The sequence below is a fragment of the Girardinichthys multiradiatus genome, chromosome 12, assembly GCF_021462225.1.
Source record: "Girardinichthys multiradiatus isolate DD_20200921_A chromosome 12, DD_fGirMul_XY1, whole genome shotgun sequence".
NCBI lineage: Eukaryota > Metazoa > Chordata > Actinopteri > Cyprinodontiformes > Goodeidae > Girardinichthys > Girardinichthys multiradiatus.
Window position 1 is genome coordinate 1,396,828 of NC_061805.1, and position 23,173 is coordinate 1,420,000.

Sequence of the window (23,173 nt, forward strand, 5' to 3'; positions counted from 1 at the left end):
ATGTCTTGTATTTTTTCTAAAGGATTTCAATTTGAACCCGAAAGTACAAGTTGACGCAGCTAATCAGCACAAGATGTCTTCCTTCACCACATTGGACTTCTGCAAACGTTTACAGAAATTAGCTGTGTTGTAGATGAAAATCCATCGACTAGAAGTGAATGTTGAGGTTAATATAGGGTACAGCGATAATTCAACTCTGCCTGTGATCCCAAAGGGTGACAGCCAGCTCAACGACTCAACCGACTTCTAAACAGTCTTCTCCTAAGCTGCCTGAGAAAGAGCGTCCCACCGGGCCAAGGACCCTAATAGTGGGCAACGCAGATGTGAATGGGATTAAAAACTTCTGCAATAAGAAAAACAGAGAAGTTTTAATTGGCACCAGTAACGTGGTGTCCGAAATCTCAGAGAATATTCTGGCAATCACAGAAGACCGCCCAACTCTAGAAAACCTTATCATACACTGTGGAGCCATGGATGACGTGGCTAAGAAAAAAATCTGAAGTATTGGAGGATTTCATTTGTCAGCTGAATAAAGTTGGACGTCTCAATATCAAGGTGTTTCTCAGTGGACCCTTTGCAATGATTTTCTGTGGAGATTAGATTTTTTTTTGTTGAAATTTCTGATGATTAATAAATGGTTGAGAAAAGTTCTGTGAACTTTATTGACAACTTTTCTGGGAAAAAAAGACACCTATCAAGTTTCTGTTTGAACAAGCCCAGAGCCAGATGTATCATATCTAATTTCTTCTATTCAATAAATAATCCGCCAACAGCCTTGACCATCAATCTTCACCAGCAGAACTCCTATGCCCCTTTTCCACTGGCTCGATTTGGCCCGACTCGGCTCCACTCGCGAGCATTTCTCTTACTGTTATTTCAGTACCGGTACCTACTTTTTTGGTACCTCCTTCTTAGCAGGGCAAAGTCACTACTGTACGTGACGTGAACAAACGGCTGTTCACTGATTGGCCGTGGGCGTGGCCAGCCGTAAGAGTCGACCAGCGTAAAAAAAACAACCGCCGTTTTCTAACGTGCATTCAAGCCAGTGAGAGAAACATATGATGGAGTCCGCACAGATATCTGGAAAAGTCCCCCCTTGGAGCAACGACGAGGTGCAAGCTTTTCTGGCAATCATAGGAGACTGCAACATTCAGCAGCAGCTGGATGGGGCGACAAGGAATGAAAAGGTGTTTGCTGATGTAGCCAATCAAATGGCCAGCCAAGGTTTTCACCGCACATCGCTTTAAAGCCGCGCCTCCAGGAGGTGTTCTCTTCAGCGGAGTGAAAGCGGGTCTATGGAAATGCAACACACAACGTGCGGAGCTGTTCCGGGCTGGCCAAATCGAGCTAGTGGAAAAGGGGCAATGGAGTATCAACAATGATAATAAAGCTGCCACCAACAGCTCCAGCAGAGATAGATATAACCAGGCAGTTGGCTGAGAGAAGCCTCCCCGCTGAATTCCACAGGAGAAGTGGACCTCCCCCGTTAAACCCCCCTCACCCCTGACCCAGACTGCACAGAACCTTACCCTGTCTCCACTGAGCCCTATATTTGCTTTTACTGGATTTCACCCCAATGGCCGAGGCCCTGCTACTTAACCAACATCTTACAAAAGCCTTAGAGCCTCACCACCTTCTAATCTATCCCCTTCAAATCAGGACCTTCAAACCACTTCTCTGTGATACAGTCTGGGCCCCAGTGGTAACTCTATCATAAATGATCATTTCCAGGAAATACCTGGGGCCCTGATGGGAGATAGTTGTAAAATCTCTGTGCTTATACGTGACAGAAAGAACAAACTCAAAAGGATAAGAGACAGTAATAAACAATTAAACTTAAAAGCCATAAACTGTCAGGTACAACCAGACACAGAGTTAATATCAGCCACTAAGTCATATAAACTGGCTTTATTGAACATTAGATCTCTGTCAGGAAAATCATTTTTAATCAATGACTTCATTACTGACCACAATCTTGATGTTCTGTTTTTAACAGAAACATGGTTTCATGAATTTAATGAAGCTCCCATTCTGATAGAGGCGACGCCTCTGAACTACAATTTTATGTGTGAGAGCAGACAGCAAAGAAAAGGTAGAGGGGTGGCCTCTTTGTCTAAAGATTCATTAAAGTGTAAAAAGATTTTTCTGAGCAAATTTGACCAATTTGAATATATGGCTCTCAAGGTAAAGAGCCCGGTCCGAACCATGTTCTTCAATATTTACAGGCCTCCTAAGTCCAAAACAAACTTTTTCAGTGATTTTAATGAGCTTTTATCTGTGATATGTGTTGATTATGACTGTTTAATTATTGTGGGAGACTTCAACATTCACATGGACAATCCTGAAGACAGAAGTACAATAGATCTATGTGACACTCTTAGAAATGTTGGTTTGACTCAACATGTTAAACAGCAAACGCACAAAGAGGGACATATTTTGGACTTGATCATCACTAAGGTGTCTGTAACTGATGTTACCCTATCTGACCACTTTCCTGTTATTTTTGAAAGCATCATCTGCAATGAGTCAGTTTGCCAAAGAGACATGATAAGAAAACACATCTTCAACCTTTAACCAGATTTATTCTTCTACCTCCACTTTTCCCTGTAACACTGTAGATGAGCTGGTAGATAACTTTCATTCTAAAATCTCGGACATCATTGATTCAATTGCTCCAATTAAAGTGAAGGTCATTTCTGGGAAGAAAAAGTCTCCGTAGAGAAGTGCTCCACCAGTCAGAAGTGGAAAAAGGGGAGTGTCAAAAAGCTGAATGGAGGGGGCGAAAGACTGGACTTTAGGTTCACTATAACATCTATAAAGAAATACTCCACAAATATAACTTACAAATTAAAAATGCGAGAAAATCTTTCTTCTCTGACATCATCAGGAAGAACATTAATAATTCCAGTGCCTCATTTGCCATGGGCGACAGGTTAACAAACCCTCCTGTAACTGTAGCGTCTGAACTCCACTCTACCAGGGCCTGCACCGAATTTGATAACGTCTCCACTGAAAAAGCCCAAAAGCACATGCACATAGAGTCCATTACCAACTGATTTTGACAAAATTTCCCATTTTACCAAATAAACTACAGAATCTTAGAAGAAATCGTACAGCAACGACGCTCTTCTTCCTGCTGACCCACAGCTTTCCTTAAGAAAGTTTTGCCTGTAATAACATCTGATTTAACTCAAATAATAAACACGTCCCTTTTGTCAGGTGTTTTCCTCCAGGCCCTAAAAACAGCAATTATTAAACCTGTATTGAAAAAGAGCAACTTGGACAAGCTGCTACTACAGAACTACAGGCCTATATCAAACCTCCACTTCATCAGTAAGATTATTGAAAAAGCTGTGTTTCAACAGTTAAACAACTTCCTAACAACGACCAACCGCTGCATTGTCTTCCAGTCAGGCTTCCTGCTCACCACAGTACAGAGACTGCTCTTGTCAAGGTGTTCAATGACATCCGTACAAATGCAGACTGTGGAAGAACCACAGCGCTGGTATTATTGGACCTTAGTGCAACATTCGACACTGTTGATCACTCCATTTTATTAGAGCGCCTGTAAAACTGGGTTGGCAATTCTGGTACAGCACTCAATTGGTTTAAATCCTACTTGAAGGACAGGGTCTTTTTTGTGTCAGTAGGTAACTTTACATCAGAGAGCACAAAGATCACATGTGGCGTTCCCCAAGGGTCCATCTTAGGGCCCATCGTTTTCAATATCTACATGTTCCCCCTATTCAGATTTTAATAAACAACAACGTAAGTTATCATAACTATGCAGACGACACACAGCTATACATTACGATGTCACCAGGTGACCATGAACCCATTCAAGCGCTGGGTAAATGCTTAGAAGAAATCAATGCATGGATGGGCCAACATTTTCTTCAGCTGAATCAAAACAAAACTGAAGTAATAATCTTTGGACCAAAGGAAGAGCGTTTAAAAGTTAGCACACAGCTTCAGTTAATACAGCTAGAAACCACCAGTTAGGCTCCAAACCTGGGTGTAGTGATGGACTCAGACCTGAACCTTCAGAGGAACATAAAGACAGTAACAAGGTCGGCCTTCTATCACCTAAAGAACATCTCCAGGATTAAAGCACTAATGTCTCAGCAGGACCTTGAAAAACTAATTCATGCGCCCATCTTTAGTAGAATTGATTACTGCAACAGTGTCTTCACAGGTCTACCTAAAAAGTCAATAAGACAGCTGCAGTTGATCCAGAACGCTGCTGCCCGCGTCTTCACTAGAACTAAGACAGTGGAGAACATCACCCCGGTTCTAAAGTCCCTACACTGGCTCCCTGTAGCTCAGAGAATAGACTTTAAAATACTTCTGTTAGTCTATAAATCACTGAATTGCTTAGCACCAAAATACATTACAGACTTGTTGTCAGTGTATCAACCACCCAGACCTCTCAGGTCTTCTGGCTCAAATCTACTCTGCATACCCAGAACCAAACACGGAGAAGCAGCTTTTGGTTCTTATGCTCCGCTGATCTGGAATAAACTCCCAGAAAACTGTAAAAGCGCCGAAACCCTAAATTGCTTTAAATCAAGATTAAAAACGTATTTGTTTAGAGTGGCCTTTGACTGTGCCATCTAAACATTATAAGGTTTTCAGTCCAACATTCCTTTCAATCATTTTATGAATTTTTCCCTTTAATTTGTTTTTATCATCTTATTTATTTTTATTTTCTTTAATTATTGGTGTTCGTTATGCCACTGTAATGTACTTTTTCTTTTGTCACTTTTTTTTTTTTCATGTACAGCATTTTGAATTGTCTTGGTACTGAAATGTGCTATATAAATGAACTTGCCTTGCCTTTTCACTACAATTACAGCCACTTATCTTTGGCAGTATTGTTTCCACCAGCCCCCTACAGACTGAAGGTTTTGGACATTCTTCTTTGTGATATAGCTATAGCTGTCAGAATGAATAGAGAATGACTATGAAAATATTTGGACTATGAGAATTTGGATTTAAGCCGGGCTAGGCCATTCTATCAGTTTGCTCTGATCTAAACCAGAGATGGCCAACTCCAGTCCTCAAGCACCAGTGTTCTGCATGTTTTAGATGTTTCACTGGTCCAACACATCTAAACTAAGAACTTGAACTTAGAACTTGATGTGCTGAGGAGGTATGTAAAAACCTTCTGGACACATACTCTTCAGGACTGGGGTTGGCCACCCCTGATTGAAACCATTCCTCCGTATCTCTGGCTGTTTGCTTTGGGTCATTGTCCCGCTGAAAGGTGAGCCTCCACTCCGGTACCTTCTGCAGCTTCTATCAAGCTTTCTTCCTGGATTATCCTGTATTTAGCTCCACCCACCTTCACATCAACTCTGAGCAGCTTCACTGACCCTGCTTAAGAATAGCATTTCTATAGTGCTCGTTTTCTGCCACATATTGCATTTTGCACAAAGTCATAAAAGTTCACTTTTGGCCTCATTTGACTGGAGCAGCTCATTCCACATGTTTACTGTGTCTCCTACATGGCTGGTTGCAAACGTGTCCAGAATGCACCTCAGTGTGTTCACATTACCAGTTTTATATTCTTTACTCTGGCTTCTTGTTTTAGAATAGATTTTCAACTTTTACTCTTCATTTTTTAAGTCTTTTAACAGCCTAGTACCTTATTTATCTGAACTTTTTAGTATTTGTGTCCATGGCATGTCCTTGAGGCCATCCAGTCAGCTCTTACTGGGTGTTCCAGGGACTAAACAGAAATGCTGGGGTGAACGAGCCTTTTCAGTCGTGGTACCCACTCTCTGGTACCTGCTTCCTTTGGATCGTCATGCAATCTCCGAACTGGGCCTTTTTAAAAGCAAATGAAAGATACACTTCAGAAAGGCTTTCAATGTTGGCACATTTCTTTTTAACAGTATTATGTAGCATTATGTGATCTTTTTTAGTGTTTTTCAGATTTTGTTTTTTTGTTAAGAGCTTATCTGGATGTTTTAATGCACTTTATAAAGGAATAAATGAACAAATGAGACTTTTTAATATCTTGCTTTCATATCATCCACACACCTAGAGACAGGCTTGTATTTCATGGCTCATCATCAAAGCTTGAGCTTTGTTTTTAATTTACACAACCAAATAAAATCACGAAATCAAGAAATACTTTGACATATTGACTAACACTAACACACTTTAAGGTAAAAAGAGTGATACAATTATAAGATTGAACAGGCCATCAGTGTGGGATAGGAGTGTCATTTTAGGGTCACTTCATGAGTTTTTTTAAGGTGTGTGAAAAATTTAAATGAATATTTGTAAAGTTGCTTCTTATATAACCTATACTTTGTACAGGTCCAGTGACAGGAACACAAATGGATTCAGTTCTCAAAGAACTGGGCCATTCTAATGCAATGCAAAGGCTCTGACAGGCAGTCATCCAGTCACCATCCTTCCCAAAGTCAGCAGAGACCAGAGGATATTTAATGGATAATGGTTTATTATCAATAACAGTTTGATTTTATTCACACAAGAGACAATTACATAAAATATACTCCATTCAAAAAAGAAATGAGTGCAAAAATAATAAATAACAGAAAAGTAAGAAATCAGCAAACAAATGTTAAAAAAAAGATTAGTAAAAGTGAGAGTTGGGTGGTTCTTTGTTCAGTACAAACCTTTATAGAGGACATGCACAGGGCTGTAAACACAAAAACCTATAGAAATTGTGTTCTCAAATAGGCACCATAATTTTAACTGTGTTCACTAAGACAACTCATTCATCTGGATGTTGAATTCATGTTTGTTCCGCTCTGGAATGTATCATCTGTAGGCTAATTGGAACCAGTTTAATTTAATTTTTTTGACTTGGCCTGAGCTCATCATCTTGCTGATTTTCCAAAAACACAGAGTGTTATATACATCGACCCAACTGATAAAAATACTAACTGCTGCGATTGTCTAAAGGCCACAGCAGTTTGTTAAAATAGATTGAAAAGCTAAATAAACAAGCTTTTCACCAAAGGCACCTTAACAAGAGTGTGCGAGCAACTGGTCTATGGTAATACCATTACAGACACCGGTCATCCAGTGTGCTCATATTTCTAGATGAAGAGGAAAGAAATGTGTAGTATGTGTACAATAAAAGCTCAAAGTCGTCCTGGCAAATGAGGAGTTGTGGAAATGACATTTGACTCGAACATATTCAGTAAAAACAGGCTGCTTAGTGGCCTCTACTGTAGCAACTGAAAACATATGCAGTTAAATCAGCAAGGCATGTTCTTTACTGCTAAAAAAACAAATCAAACAGATCAAGGTTCAGCTTTAGAGCTTTATGTGGAAATCATTGTATCATTGACTTTTGTTCTCAGAGTCACGAGTCAGTGCCCTGCATCTGCTGATGAGGCTACATTTTCCTCCTCCTCCACAGGGAGTTACTCCTAGGCCTGTGGGTCAGTTGTGGAAGTCACCTCCGCCTGCTCCACCACCTCACCAGTGGGGGACTGGAAGCCACTGTCGTTATGTCTGAGTACAGGATTCTCTGGTGTTGATTCCTTAGTTTCTTCAGGTTGAGTTGGAACTGGCACTCCCTCATCCGACTTATCCTGGTTGAAGGGTGGCAGCTCCTTCAACACTGGCTGGTTGTTTTCTCTCTTTTCCTCCTCCTGTACGTTAACCGAAGCTCCCTCTGCAGCTGATTCAGTCTCCAGTTGCACATCTTGGTCACATGGGGCATCTGCTTTTGCCTCATCTTCCTTCAGGTTTGAACCAGTGGACATTTTTGGAGGGTTTTCTGAGATGGTTTGTGTTACCTTAGATAACGTTTCCTCTGAAGGAGGAAAGAGTGGCAGACCCACCACTGACTCCTTTTGGTTGCAGAGTGCATCCCCCTCAGCCACTGCTTTGCTTACTTCTTTAAGCTCCTCGTTTATGACTGAAACACCATCTAGAGCAGAGTTAAATGCAGCAGTGTCTTTACACAAATCCTCTGGTTTGGCTTTCTCGTCCTTTATAACAGAACCACTGGACAAGTCTGAAGGGTTTTCTGGAGTTGTTTTTGTGCCTTCTGATAATATTTCCTCAGGATATGGTGGAGATGAAAGCATCTTGACTGACTCCTTGTTTGAGGATGGCTCATCTTCAGTCACAGGCTGGATGTTTTCTCTCTTTTCCTTCTCTACATTACCTAAGGCATCTTCCACAGCTAATTGAACCTTCACTGGGTCCTTTTCCTTATTCATCTCCTCTGGGTTGGCTTCCTCTTTCTTTAGGGCTGAACCATTGGATGACTCTGGAGGGCTCTCTGACACATTGGACACTGGAGATCTGGTTTGTTCAGAGGCTGCTTCACCATCGGCTTTCTCCTCCCCGGCTCCATCAGCCTCCTCCAGGATTACATCAATAGTAGGTGCCTCCTTGAACAACTCACTGGAGCCTTCCACTTGGATCATTGACACCACCTGCTTTACTCTTCTCCGCTTCTGGGAATCTGCCCATTTACCATCACCCTCAGAAACCTCCTCAAGTTCTTCTTCTTCACCCTGCTTTCCTCCATACTTCTCTGCCCAGTCAATGGACGGGTTTTCTCCCAACAGGTGGAGGCTGGGGTCACTGTTGCTTAGGACAATGCTGTCCCTGTACAGGTTGTGTCTCCTCTGGACTGCTGCCTCCTTCACAGCTAGAAAACAAAGAGACAAAAGGTTGAGGCTGAGCATCTAGAAGTAGATTTAAATCAACATTAACAGAACTAAGATTTAAAGCTATTTCTGTTTCTTAGTAACAAGAAAATATCTTGGTGGTGTATCCTAGTTTCTCCCCATGGCATTCAAATAAAACTTACAGATAAAGGTATATCACACAAACATATTTAACCAACTGGCAATGGCTAAGGGGCTCATATTCACAGGTTATGTCAGATGTAACCTACCCACCAGTCAATATAGTTTTCTCTGCATGCAGGGTTAAATGTTATTGTACTTATGAAAATGTAACAACCTTCATTAAAACTTTGTCTAATGCATGTTTGCATTATAAATAATGACTGCCATCCCCCTGTGCCTCTGAATGTGTGTTAGAATTGTTCCTATAGTCATCTTTCCAGCAACACTTTGTTGCAACTTAATTCATCATTTAATATCACCTCCTTTCAATTATCCACAGTCCATGACGGCCATTTTTTAGCTTTGTGGCTAAAGGAAACTTTTGGCTTTTCTGAATGAAATTCCATTGCACTTAACCATTGACAGTCGCTGACTCCTGTCTGACAGAATCCATTTTATACTAGGGATAAACTGTCTTTGTGCATCAAACTTAGTTAAGGTGTTCCACAGGGATGTTATGCTTATAATACTCATATATTTATTCATGAATCATATCTTCATGACATAAAGCACAGTTGTTCTGCAATTAAACCAAGAGAAGACAGAGTTTCTCGATTTTGGATCACAGCATCTGAAGAACAAACTGCATAGTTCATCAAAATTTACTAATGTTAAGAACCCTGGTGTTTTCTCCGACTACGATGTGTCTTTAAAAACCCATGATAAACATGTTTATTATTTTAAACAAGTCCTTCCTCTGCACAATAATACCAAAAAAAATTAGCAACATGTTGTCCCAGAGCAGAAAAATGAATAAATTTAACTGTTACTTCTAAGCTTGACTATGCTAGGGTCTATTTAGGACCAGGTCTATTTTTTTTTTTTACCTTTTGATAAAGCTTATAATTAACTTTTTACCAATTAGCATTTTATGATCAACCAAACATAAAAACAGCCTACATGTTTTGATGCACACAGAGTTGAATAAGCTTCCCTAAAGATATCCCTTTTCAGCTGACAGCTTCTCCTATTGGGGCCATTTATCTGAATCCTTATTTACATAACAGTGATAGGTTTCAGAAGTATAAATAAATTATGGCATTGTTTATTTTCTGAACAATGTTGATCTGAAAATGCACCATTATTTCAGGTATTTTGTTACATTTTTAGGACTGTTTGTGAAGATAGAACGTTCCTCTGGTAATTAGGTTCTGGGGCAGGTTTGATTTTATTTCCTTCAGTAAACATCAGAAACAGATTAATGAACATCGTTCAAAAGTGATTGCTGGCAGACTTTTGCTCAGGGTTGTAGTTAGCAGTAGGGAATGCAATTTGACATGTTTTATTTGAAACCAGACGCTGGGTTCTAAGTTTAGAAAATTCACTGGAACAGCCCCTGAGGTCAGTGACTTGAAAAATCAGACATCTCTATGCAAATAATGACCTTAAAATCCAAACTGGTCCCCTTGCTAATAAAAGCAAATACTAGCTGCACAACGAATCTGGTCATTTTCATTTGTGATCATATTACATCAGTCACACACAGTACCGTAAACAAATCTACAACCTGCTTGCAAATGCAATGTTTTAGCCCATATTGCCAAAGGAAGTTAGCCTGGTCACTGAGAAGAACAGCTGGCTAATCCCTTTGGTTGGAAAACAGCCTTTAAATATGTGGAGGGAAGTGGTACAGTATAATATGACCACTATGGTGTCCTACATCCAAATAGGTCAACCGTAGTGGCAATTTCTTTTTAAAGCTCGGAAGTTTTTAGTGATGTTTTCTTAACATGAATCTGATCATATGAGGAAGGCTTTCCTTCCTTTGAAAGTGAGATCAGGTAAAGTTTTAAGATTAGCCACCAGAACCAGTCAGCCAAGATATGCTATTATAATCTGTACCCGCTGTATGAGAGTAATGTGAATCCAAAAACAAAAAAAAACACTGTAAAACACTGACCCATCATGATGTCTTTCATGACTGAGTGCAGAACCACTTCTTCAAAGATGTTCTCCACCAGGATAAATCGGGAAAAGTCCTCAAAGATCAGCTCCTGGAAGCGGGGAAGCTCCTGGTGTTCACAACAACAAGAAAAGTCAGAACTTTATCACATCTAAAGTCCTGATTACTAAAATGGGACATCTTTTCAAAACACACCCTGCATCACTATGTGCCCCTCTCAGGTAAATGTAAAACGAAATACTCACTGAGGCACAGGATGGGCTGAGCTGCTTCAGCATATAGGGGATGAAGATCTGGAGGAGTGCCTCACGGAAGAAACGCTTCCTCACTGTACTGCTGTCATAGTCAAATTTCTGAAGAGAACAAGCACAGAAGAAACAAGAAAAGCTTAACAGTACGGCAGGGACATTTCCTTATTTACATTTCAGAGTGAGTACCAGGCTTTAGAAGTCTGCTTTTGAGAAGCCAGGTTCAATCTGTGTGATTATCAGCTGTCTTGGACAAAATATCTTAGCATGACTGAAATGTAAGAAACATTTGGTCATGAGCTTGCCACAGACAGACTCATTGAAGACTGGTTCAGTATTCTCATGACTTAAGGCCCAACTAAACCTGTGGGAAATATCAAGCAGAGTCCAAACATTTCTGGTAAATCTGTGCAGTGAGACTTCTGCTGTGACAGGTGTCTGATTGTACCCTTGTGTTTTCCCCATTCATGAGCATGTCCACAAGTGTCTTTTTTTTCCTCATCTTCATCACTCTGCTTTCAGTCTGACTGCCAATTAAAACCTGTCTTCCAGTCATTGTGGGACTATCTGTCACATGTCTGACTTGATTCCGTTTCACTGTAAAATGTGACATGGTGTAAAGTGCTTATAGTAGTGAGCTTGCACAGTGGATTGTTTTCCTGTGTCCACTGAGACTTTTGCAAATTGCAGTTTCTGCCAGGCCTTAAACCTGAAAGGCATCCTTGTTATATACAGGTCCTTCTCAAAATATTAGCATATTGTGATAAAGTTCATTATTTTCCATAATGTCATGATGAAAATTTAACATTCATATATTTTAGATTCATTGCACACTAACTGAAATATTCCAGGTCTTTTATTGTCTTAATACGGATGATTTTGGCATACAGCTCATGAAAACCCAAAATTCCTATCTCACAAAATTAGCATATCATTAAAAGGGTCTCTAAACGAGCTATGAACCTAATCATCTGAATCAACGAGTTAACTCTAAACACCTGCAAAAGATTCCTGAGGCCTTTAAAACTCCCAGCCTGGTTCATCACTCAAAACCCCAATCATGGGTAAGACTGCCGACCTGACTGCTGTCCAGAAGGCCACTATTGACACCCTCAAGCAAGAAGGTAAGACACAGAAATAAATTTCTGAACGAATAGGCTGTTCCCAGAGTGCTGTATCAAGGCACCTCAGTGGGAAGTCTGTGGGAAGGAAAAAGTGTGGCAGAAAACGCTGCACAACGAGAAGAGGTGACCGGACCCTGAGGAAGATTGTGGAGAAGGGCCGATTCCAGACCTTGGAGGACCTGCGGAAGCAGTGGACTGAGTCTGGAGTAGAAACATCCAGAGCCACCGTGCACAGGCGTGTGCAGGAAATGGGCTACAGGTGCCCCATTCCCCAGGTCAAGCCACTTTTGAACCAGAAACAGCGGCAGAAGCGCCTGACCTGGGCTACAGAGAAGCAGCACTCAGTTGTAACTCAGTGGTCCAAAGTACTTTTTTCGGATGAAAGCAAATTCTGCATGTCATTCGGAAATCAAGGTGCCAGAGTCTGGAGGAAGACTGGGGAGAAGGAAATGCCAAAATGCCAGAAGTCCAGTGTCAAGTACCCACAGTCAGTGATGGTCTGGGGTGCCGTGTCAGCTGCTGGTGTTGGTCCACTGTGTTTTATCAAGGGCAGGGTCAATGCAGCTAGCTATCAGGAGATTTTGGAGCACTTCATGCTTCCATCTGCTGAAAAGCTTTATGGAGATGAAGATTTCATGTTTCAGCACGACCTGGCACCTGCTCACAGTGTCAAAACCACTGGTAAATGGTTTACTGACCATGGTATCACTGTGCTCAATTGGCCTGCCAACTCTCCTGACCTGAACCCCATAGAGAATCTGTGGGATATTGTGAAGAGAACGTTGAGAGACTCAAGACCCAACACTCTGGATGAGCTAAAGGCCGCTATCGAAGCATCCTGGGCCTCCATAAGACCTCAGCAGTGCCACAGGCTGATTGCCTCCATGCCACGCCGCATTGAAGCAGTCATTTCTGCAAAAGGATTCCTGACCAAGTATTGAGTGCATAACTGTACATGATTATTTGAAGGTTGACGTTTTTTGTATTAAAAACACTTTTATTTTATTGGTCGGATGAAATATGCTAATTTTGTGAGATAAGAATTTTGGGTTTTCATGAGCTGTATGCCACAATCATCCGTATTAAGACAATAAAAGACCTGAAATATTTCAGTTAGTGTGCAATGAATCTAAAATATATGAATGTTAAATTTTCATCATTACATTATGAAAAATAATGAACTTTATCACAATATGCTAATATTTTGAGAAGGACCTGTACACTCCTCAAAAAAATAAAGGGAACACTCAAATAACACATCCTAGATCTGAATGAAGGAAATATTCTCATTGAATACTTTGTTCTGTACAAAGTTAAATGTGCTGACAACAAAATCACACAAAAATCATTAATGGAAATCAAATTTATTAACCAATGGAGGCCTGGATTTGGAGTCACACACAAAATTAAAGTGGAAAAACACATTACAGGCTGATCCAACTTTGATGTAATGTCCTTAAAACAAGTCAAAATGAGGCTCAGTATTGTGTGTGGCCTCTACGTGTCTGTATGACCTCCCTACAACGCCTGGGCATGCTCCTGATGAGATGGTGGATGGTCTCCTGAGGGAACTCCTCCCAGACCTGGACTAAAGCAGTTGGTTGGATGAAGCGAGACATGATGTTCCAGATGTTCTCAATCAGATTCAGGTCTGGGGAACGGGCGGGCCAGTCCATAGCTTCAATGTCTTCATCTTGCAGGAACTGCTGACACACTCCAGCCACATGAGGTCTAGCATTGTCCTGCATTAGGAGGAACCCAGGACCAACCGCACCAGCATATGGTCTCACAAGGGGTCTGAGGATCTCATCTCAGTACCTAATGGCAGTCAGGCTACCTCTGGCGAGCACATGGAGGATCGTACGGCCCTCCAAAGAAATGCCACCCCACACCATTACTGACCCACTGCCAAACCAGTCATGCTGAAGGATGTTGCAGGCAGCAGATCGCTCTCCATGGTGTCTCCAGACTCTGTCACGTCTGTCACATGTGCTCAGTGTGAACCTGCTTTCATCTGTGAAGAGCACAGGGCACCAGTAGCGAATTTGCCAATCCTGGTGTTCTCTGGCAAATGCCAAGCATCCTGCACGGTGTTGGGCTTTGAGTACGACCCCCATTTGAGGACATCGGGTCCTCATACCATCCTCATGGAGTCGGTTTCTAACCGTTTGTGCAGACACATGCACATTTGTGGTCTGCTGGAGGTCATTTTGCAGGACTCTGGCAGTGCTCCTCCTGTTCCTCCTTGCACAAAGGTGGAGGTAGCGGTCCTGCTGCTGGGTTGTTGCCCTCCTACGGCCTCCTCCACATCTCCTGGTGTACTGGCCTGTCTCCTGGTAGTGCCTCCAGGCTCTGGACACTACGCTGACAGACACCAAACCTTCTTGCCACAGCTGGCATTGATGTGCCATCCTGGATGAGCTGCACTACCTGAGCCACTTGTGTGGGTTGTAGAGTCCGTCTCATGCTACCACGAGTGTGAAAGCACCACCAACATTCAAAAGTGACCAAAACATCAGCCAGAAAGCATCGGTACTGAGAAGTGGTCTGTGGTCCCCACCTTCAGAACCACTCCTTTATTGGGTGTGTCTTGCTAATCGCCAAAGATTTCCCCCTGTTGTCTATTCCATTTGAACAACATGATGTGAAATTGATTGTCAATCAGTGTTGCTTCCTAAGTGGACAGTTTGATTTCACAGAAGTTTGATTTACTTGGAGCTACAGGGGTTGGACAATGAAACTGAAACACCTGTCATTTTAGTGTGGGAGGTTTCATGGCTAAATTGGACCAGCCTGGTAGCCAGTCTTCATTGATTGCACATTGCACCAGTAAGAGCAGAGTGTGAAGGTTCAATTAGCAGGGTAAGAACACAGTTTTGCTCAAAATATTGAAATGCACACAACATTATGGGTGACATACCAGAGTTCAAAAGAGGACAAATTGTTGGTGCACGTCTTGCTGGCGCATCTGTGACCAAGACAGCAAGTCTTTGTGATGTATCAAGAGTCACGGTATCCAGGGTAATGTCAGAATACCACCAAGAAGGACGAACCACATCCAACAGGATTAACTGTGGACGCAAGAGGAAGCTGTCTGAAAGGGATGTTCGGGTGCTAACCCGGATTGTATCCAAAAAACATAAAACCACAGCTGCCCAAATCATGGCAGAATTAAATGTGCACCTCAACTCTCCTGTTTCCACCAGAACTGTCCGTCAGGAGCTCCACAGGGTCAATATACACGGCTGGGCTGCTATAACCAAACCTTTGGTCACTCATGTCAATGCCAAACGTTGGTTTCAATGGTGCAAGGAGCGCAAATCTTGGGCTGTGGACAATATGAAACATGTATTGTTCTCTGATGAGTTCACCTTTACTGTTTTCCCCACATCCAGGAGAGTTACGGTGTGGAGAAGCCCCAAAGAAGCGTACCACCCAGACTGTTGCATGCCCAGAGTGAAGCATGGGGGTGGATCAGTGTTGGTTTGTGCTGCCATATCATGGCATTCCCTTGGCCCAATACTTGTGCTAGATGGGCGCGTCACTGCCAAGGACTACCGAACCATTCTTGAGGACCATGTGCATCCAATGGTTCAAACATTGTATCCTGAAGGCGGTGCCGTGTATCAGGATGACAATGCACCAATACACACAGCAAGACTGGTGAAAGATTGGTTTGATGAACATGAAAGTGAAGTTGAACATCTCCCATGGCCTGCACAGTCACCAGATCTAAATATTATTGAGCCACTTTGGGGTGTTTTGGAGGAGCGAGTCAAGAAACGTTTTCCTCCACCAGTATCACGTAGTGACCTGGCCACTATCCTGCAAGAAGAATGGCTTAAAATCCCTCTGACCACTGTGCAGGACTTGTATATGTCATTCCCAAGATGAATTGACGCTGTATTGGCCGCAAAAGGAGGCCCTACACCATACTAATAAATTATTGTGGTCTAAAACCAGGTGTTTCAGTTTCATTGTCCAACCCCTGCATATTGTGTTGTTTAAGTGTTCCCTTTATTTTTTTGAGCAGAGTATGTTGAAAGATAAAGTTGTAAACAAACTAGCTAGCTGTATTATGTTCAGTCATATTTGACTAAACATTCCAAGCTTCTACATTTAACAGGGAAAACATCAAGTTTGACCTTAGCCTTGCAGCCTGCAACCTGTGTGATAAAGTGCCATAAAAACACCCAGAAATACCATTGTTGTGTTCGTCACAAATGCAAACAGGCCATTACATTGGAAGCTTTTCACCTATCATCTATTAAGCTGAATACATAATTAATCACTTCTTTTTGAAGATACAGCAGAACAGTGCTTCAGTCTACCTCATAATCCTCAATAGCAAACAGCTGCTGTGATGTTATGTCAAAAACTCAAAAAGGTAAGGCGGGTAGATCTATTTTCAGATGTGTTGTTTCACTCATGCCAGCTCCATTACTTTCCTCTTGTATCTTTGCAAAACAAAACGCTCATGTGCCGGAAGCAGCTGTTGATAATTTTTTTTAAAAGAAAACACCAACCACAAGAACTGGATTTCTGAGCAATGGCACTTTGATGAAGTAGTTTTTCATTACCAATCTGTGTGTGTGTGTTTGTCCTCCTGTTTTTGCTGCTGAGTGAGGACTGTTTTTCATATTTCACCAGCAAAGTGAACACCGTTTGTTCCAAAGTGAGGACATTTCCATGGTCCTCACTTTGTTTTTTGCTGGGGGTTAGGGTTTGGGACTAAGATGTGTATTGAATTAAGGTTAGGCTCAGGGTTAGGGTAGTACTGGTAATGGTTAGGTTTAGGGGTAGGGTCAGGATTAGGCCAAAAAGAGGGTTGCCTGTGTGTGTGTGTGTGTGTGTGTGTGTGATGCACCTTGATGACTCTGTCCTGACAACGTTGGATGGTCTTGCATAGATCCTCAACACCCTGAGATTCCAGACTCTGGTGAAGGATCTGTTCAAATGTATACACTGCATCGTCCATTTGCTGAGGATAAGCATAAGCGATAAGAAAGACATCTTCATCCCAGTGACATCTTTAAAAAAACAATATTTCAACTTCACTGTTTTTGCTCTGGTAAAAGGCAAAAGAAATTTGAGATTTATTTGACACCAATGTTTAATCTAGTTGTTCTTATGAGTTCAAACAAGGAGAACAAAAGACAAAGCATTAACTTTATGGCCTTGAGTCAAACAACTCTCACATACTGACCTCATCTTACCCTAACCCCATCGCCCGCCAACACACTGACATCAGTGTCCAAGTTTCCTGTAAATACCTCCTCATGCTGCTCCCCAGTGTGCTGAAACTATTGGTATGTATATTACTCCAAAACACTTCAAACCTTTAGAGTGCAAAATAGTCATTAAATTTAAGTCAGTAGGGGAGAACGGGGTTGGTTGTCACACGGGTATAGTTGTCACAGTTGCTCCATCTTGTCCCCTAAAACATGCTGTTGCGAAAATTTCCCCGTGTAAATTTTCTAAATAGTTGTCAACAACTAGCTAAATTGTCATTTCAGCAGTTCGACACTTAACATCGAGGTGAGGCAATTTATTGTATTTTTCTCAATAAGATGTAACTTTTCATTTTTTATGTTTTTACTTTTTTATGGTATTTACACAATAGATTTTAAATTAAACACTTATTACCATTTTAAAGTACAAAGTGTGAGCTATACTTACAATTGCTCTTCCCCCCCAGACTGAAGCATCTACTTGCTAGCACAACTGCTAGCAAAAAAAATCATTATGGGGATGGTTGTTGCCACATCCTCTTTGGGGTTGGTTATCTCATGTGACAACCAACCCCGCTGTTTTCATATATCTGTACGGTGTAAAATATATCATCCTCAGATGAAGATGAATGTCTATGTTTGGTGTGTGTGGAGCCCTTCTCAAACAGCTGCCCACGAGACATGGGCCCAGTGCATACAGTGCAAAAAGTGGGCACACCAAGACTGTACACCAGGACAGTCACTGTATATTTGTTAAAACTGTGACTCAGAAAGCAATTAGATAAAATAATAGACATTTGGGTAGTTCCATTTGCCATCTGTTGTGAACATCCTGAATCTGCATTTTTTGATACTGATTTTTGTCAATTAGCCTTTATGTTCTGTCAGTTCATGGCATATGAGATGCTGTTGCCTTTATAAGATGTCGTTTCAAATAATGTATGAAATTAAACATCGTAACTCAAAGATTTTATTTAAAAATAATATTTTTCAGAACCCTTCTTCTAATTTTTGTTTGTCATTGAAACACAATTGGGACAACCAACCCCACAATGGGGATGGTTGTCACAAATGCATAAGTTGTGTTTGGTGGCAAGTATCTTTTGAACTAATTTACCTTGAGAAGGATAAGGTTACTCTATTTCGACCAGACACTTTAGGCTTCCATTACACATTGAAATGGGATTGGATAAGCATAGCATTGTTTTGGAATTTAAATGAAAGTAAAAAGTGTGACAACCAACCCTGTTCTCCCCTACTTTACAATCCCTTCAATTTTGAACTCTAAACTACATCTAAACTACATCTGTTTGTTTTGGAGGTCAAGCATTTGGCTGTATAAAATGTGTGACAGAATAACAAAAAGTGATTAAATTTTTTTTTTTAAAGTACTAGACCTTAAAGACACATTTTATTATTACTGAATATTTCCACCTTCAATCTTAGAAATACAACTGAGTAATAAAACCATTGTACAACAAAGAAAAACAAATGTGGCCACAGAGGAGTAGAAAAAACCTCACATTTCACATAATTACAAGAAAAAAATTCATAAATTTGTAAGAAAAGAAAGGATAATTTTCCATGATTAAAGGCATACATTTAGAATATAAAAATTAGGATATTCTCTGAAAAATAATATCAATTTTCTGAGATGATAAAATCATACATTTGCAACAAGAAGTTCCAGAAGTCCTCTAAGGTTTAAGTGGTAAATTTATGAGATGTGCATCTGGATATTTTCTAAAGTGTACATGGCACATCCGACTCTTTTCCTATTTCAGATCAATATCTTCTGGGTAAAGTCTCAATGTAGCCATGTTGCATCTTCTTCTTCTACCAATTGTTTTATGCATTTAATTGCAGAAAATTATCCTTTTTTTCTTACAAATCAAACACTTTTCAACTTCAGAAAATATGGAAACGTATGCCTAATGTTTTTCTCTTGATCTACACTGGCCCTAACACCCCATATTTATAGAAGGGCAGGTAGGGAAAAAGGTGTCTATTTAGCTGCAATGTGCCAACCTGCAAACTAGGTGGCAGTAAATCTTATGATACTCCTTCAATATTCACATATGAACAGTGATTTAAAAACACTGATGTAAATCAGACTGTTACCTTTCTCATGAGGATCTGGGCCCTTTGAACAAACACTGAGGGGCTGGAGACATCAAACCGCTGCTGCAGACCCTCCAGACTCAGCTGCTCCACCTTTTCATAGCAGCTCTGCATCTTTACTGGGTGGAAGGCCAACATGGAGATCTTCTCCATGTGCTGAGAAGAAAAGGAGGAGGATTAGATGTTTGTGGAAGAAATATTAGGACAACTGCCACGGTTATTAAAACAGATAGTTATGCAAACCAAAAAAAAAAAAAAAACAAAGATAAAAAAAAAGAAACATTGGGCGCATCCCTGCGACTTTGGGTTGGTGAAAAGTCTCTGACAAGCAGCAGTGCAGAGTACCCAGCCTTCTTGGTGTCCCTGTCAGAGTTGCCGGATGATGCCCCTCTCGGGCACTCCGGCATTCTGCTGGGGGACTTCAACACGTACGTGGTAAATGACAGTGACACCTGGAAGGGTGTGATTGGGAGGAATGGCCTCCCTGATCTGAACCTGAGTGGTGTTTCAGTATTGTGCCAGTCACGGATTGTTCATAGCGAAGACCATGTTAGAACATAAGGGTGTTCTTCAGTGCATTTGGCACCAGGACACCATAGACCGGACGTCGATGATCGACCTTGTAGTCGTGTCCTCAGAACTTTAGGCCGCATGTCTTGAACACTAGGGTGAAGAGAGTGGTTGAGCTGTCCACCGATCACCACCTGGCGAGTTAAATACGCTGGAAGAGGGGAAAGCCGGCCAGGCTTGGCAGGCCCAAGCATATAGTGAGGGTATTCTGGGAAAATTAGGACGGAGTCCTCTGTCAGGGACTCACTTAACTCCCACCCGTGGGAGAGCTTTTCCCAAATCCCGGGGCAGGCTGGAGACATAGAATTCGAGTGTGGACCATGTTCTCCACCTCTATTGTCAATGTGGCTGCCAGTAACTTTGGCCCTAAGCTCTGCAGTGCCTGTCGTGGCGGCAATCCCCAAACCTGGTGGTGGACACTGGTAGCAAGGGATGCCATTAAATATGTGGAATTAGAAGAAGAGGAAAAGAAGGAGTCTTAATCAGGCTTGGTTGGCTTGTGAGACTCCCGAGGCATCTCACGGGTACCGTGAGGCCAAGTGTGTCACAGCCCGGGCAGTAGCAAAGGCAAAAACCCAGACATGGGAGGAGTTCGGTCAGCCATGATCAAAACTGGCAAACTGTCCAGCGCCTCGGGAGAGGGAAGCAGTGCTTTGTCAACACTTTCTACATTGGGGTAGGGAGATGCCGGCCTCTATGGGGGACATTATCCGGCAGTGGAAGGAGTATTTCAAGCATCTCCTCAATTCTGGCATCATGCTCTGGTGGAAGCAGAGACAGAGAAGTTGGAGTTGAACTCGTTCATCACCCACGCTGAAGTCACGGAGGTGGTCAAAAAGCTTTGCAGTGGCAAGGCTTCAGGGGTGGATGAGATCAGTCTGGAGTACTTTTAAGTTTCTGGATGTTGTGGGGCTCTTGGGGATGATATGGAACACTGGACCAGCTCTCCACCCTCTATAGGGTGCTCGAGGGTCCATGGGAGTTTGTACAACTGGCTTACATGTGTTTTGTGGACCTGGAGATGGCATTCGACCGTGTCCCTGGTGGTGCTCTGTGAGGGGTGCTCCAGGAGTATAGAGTCTGGGGCCCTTTATTAGTAGCCATCCGGCCTCTGTACAAGCAGAGCAGGAGTTTGGTTCACATTGCTGGCATAAAGTCAAAAATGTTCATGGTGCATTTTGAAGTCTGGCAGGGCTGCCCTTTATCACAGGTCCTGTTCATAACTTTCATGGACAGGATTTCTAGCCGTAGCCAAGGACTGAAGGGCTCTGGTTTTGGGACCAGTGGATTTCGCAAATGATGTAGTTCTGCTGGCATCCTCTAGCCAAGACCTACAGCATGCACTGGGGCAGTTCACAGCTGATTGCAAAGTGGTGGGGATGAGGATCAGCTTCTCCAGGTCATGGTTCTCGACCCGAAAAGGTGGCTTACCCTCTCTGGGTTGGAGATGACTTTCTGCGTCAAGTGGAGGAGTTCAGTTATCTCTGAGTCTTGTTCACAAGTCAGGAGAGAATGGAGCAAGAGATCAAGAGACAGACTGTTGCGGCCGCTGCAGTAATGAGGACAGTGTGCCGGTCCATGGTGGTGAAGAGCGGGCTTAGCTAAGCTCGTGACAGAAGAACAACCTTCTGATTCTCTAGCTTACCTGTGCTACAGTCTCCTTGGTAGCATTATTAAGGGTGTTCTTGCTCATGTCCACCAGCTCCCTGAAGAAAACATCACGGACCTCAAAAAAGCCTCGGCTGGTGGGCTCCATCAGGGCATCTAAAATGGAGCTGATGTATGGCTGGATGCTCACCTTGAGTAACTTCTCAGCCTTGGGAAGAACCACAGCTGCAAGGGAGCATAGAAAATTTTAGTAATAGAAAGTTTAAATCAGTTTCAGTAAAAAAGGCTTGATAGAAATTACATGACAATCAAAGCAAGCCTTCAGTTTAGAGAAAATCAACAGCTTGGGTACAAGTCCAGTCTAAATACACTGGCTAAAAATGATTTGTCCTAATTAACTTTATCTTGGTGTGAGTTCTAACCATTTCCCGAAGGTTCAGTCAGATGGCCAACACAAATCACTAGATATTGCACCTGACAGTGGAAAAGGTATAAGCATGGACGTGACTGAAATATTGAGGTGTCTCTTTGAGAAGTGTGTAAGAAACAAAGGCCTGAAAACCTTAGTGGACAGAAATAAGAGCAACATTCATCCACAATTATGTCAGTTTGATAAAGTCATACAAAAAACAAATACTGCTGCCAAAGTGGGTTCAACAAGCTATTCAATTATGGAGCAGGCCTAGTTTATCAAACACTTGTTCTGCCTTTTTGTTTAACTGAACAATGTGTAATAAGCTATACTGCTGTGAAAAATAAATTCTTCTGTTTTTACTTTTTGGTCACACTTAAATGTTTCTGATCAAACTAATTTTATTATAAACAATAACCTGAGTAAATACAATGTGCAGATTTTAAATGATTGTATTCATTAAATGAAAAACTCTATCCAAAACAACCTGACTCTATGTGACAATATATCTATATATCTATTCTCAGGTTTATTATGCAACAATCTGATGAATATAAATCAGAGCACAGATCTCAGCAGAAGAGCCGACAGGCCCTGTGTGCTCTTTTCACATCACCAGAACAAAAACAATCCTTAATATGTGAAACTAAAAGCATTTTGGGAAAAAATAACCTAGGCAATTACTGAACTTCAGATATCAGGATTAGACCAGAACTCAAACATTGGCAAGTCTTTAACATCAGTTCATTTCATACAATCTTTTCTGATGTTTAAAATGACAACCACAGAAACATATACAGTACAGACCAAAAGTTTGGACACACCTTCTCATTCAAAGTTTTCTTTATTTTCATGACTATGAATATTGTAGCTTCACACTGAAGGCATCAAAACTATGAATTAACACGTGGAATTATATACTGAACAAAAAAGTGTGAAACAACTGAAAATATGTCTTATATTCTAGGTTCTTCAAGGTAGCCACCTTTTTCTTTGATTACTGCTCCACACACTCTTGGCATTCTGTTGATGAGCTTCAAGAGGTAGTCACCTGAAATGGTTTTCCAACAGTCTTGAAGGAGTTCCCAGAGATGCTTAGCACTT

General features: G+C 41.6%; 1 protein-coding gene across 1 annotated transcript in view; it reads right to left on the reverse strand.

The window, feature by feature from the left end:
* Positions 1–6,450: 6,450 nt before the first annotated feature.
* The window catches only part of niban2b (niban apoptosis regulator 2b), a 56,554-nt gene continuing 39,831 nt past the window's right edge, over positions 6,451–23,173 (reverse strand). The window contains exons 9-14 of the mRNA XM_047382123.1: positions 21,695–21,882; positions 19,480–19,635; positions 16,995–17,108; positions 11,001–11,108; positions 10,753–10,864; positions 6,451–8,650 (exon numbers count right to left, since the gene is read on the reverse strand). Of these exons, the coding sequence (XP_047238079.1) occupies positions 7,413–8,650; positions 10,753–10,864; positions 11,001–11,108; positions 16,995–17,108; positions 19,480–19,635; positions 21,695–21,882 (1,916 nt within the window). The 3' untranslated portion in view covers positions 6,451–7,412. The remainder of the gene's footprint in view (positions 8,651–10,752; positions 10,865–11,000; positions 11,109–16,994; positions 17,109–19,479; positions 19,636–21,694; positions 21,883–23,173) is intronic.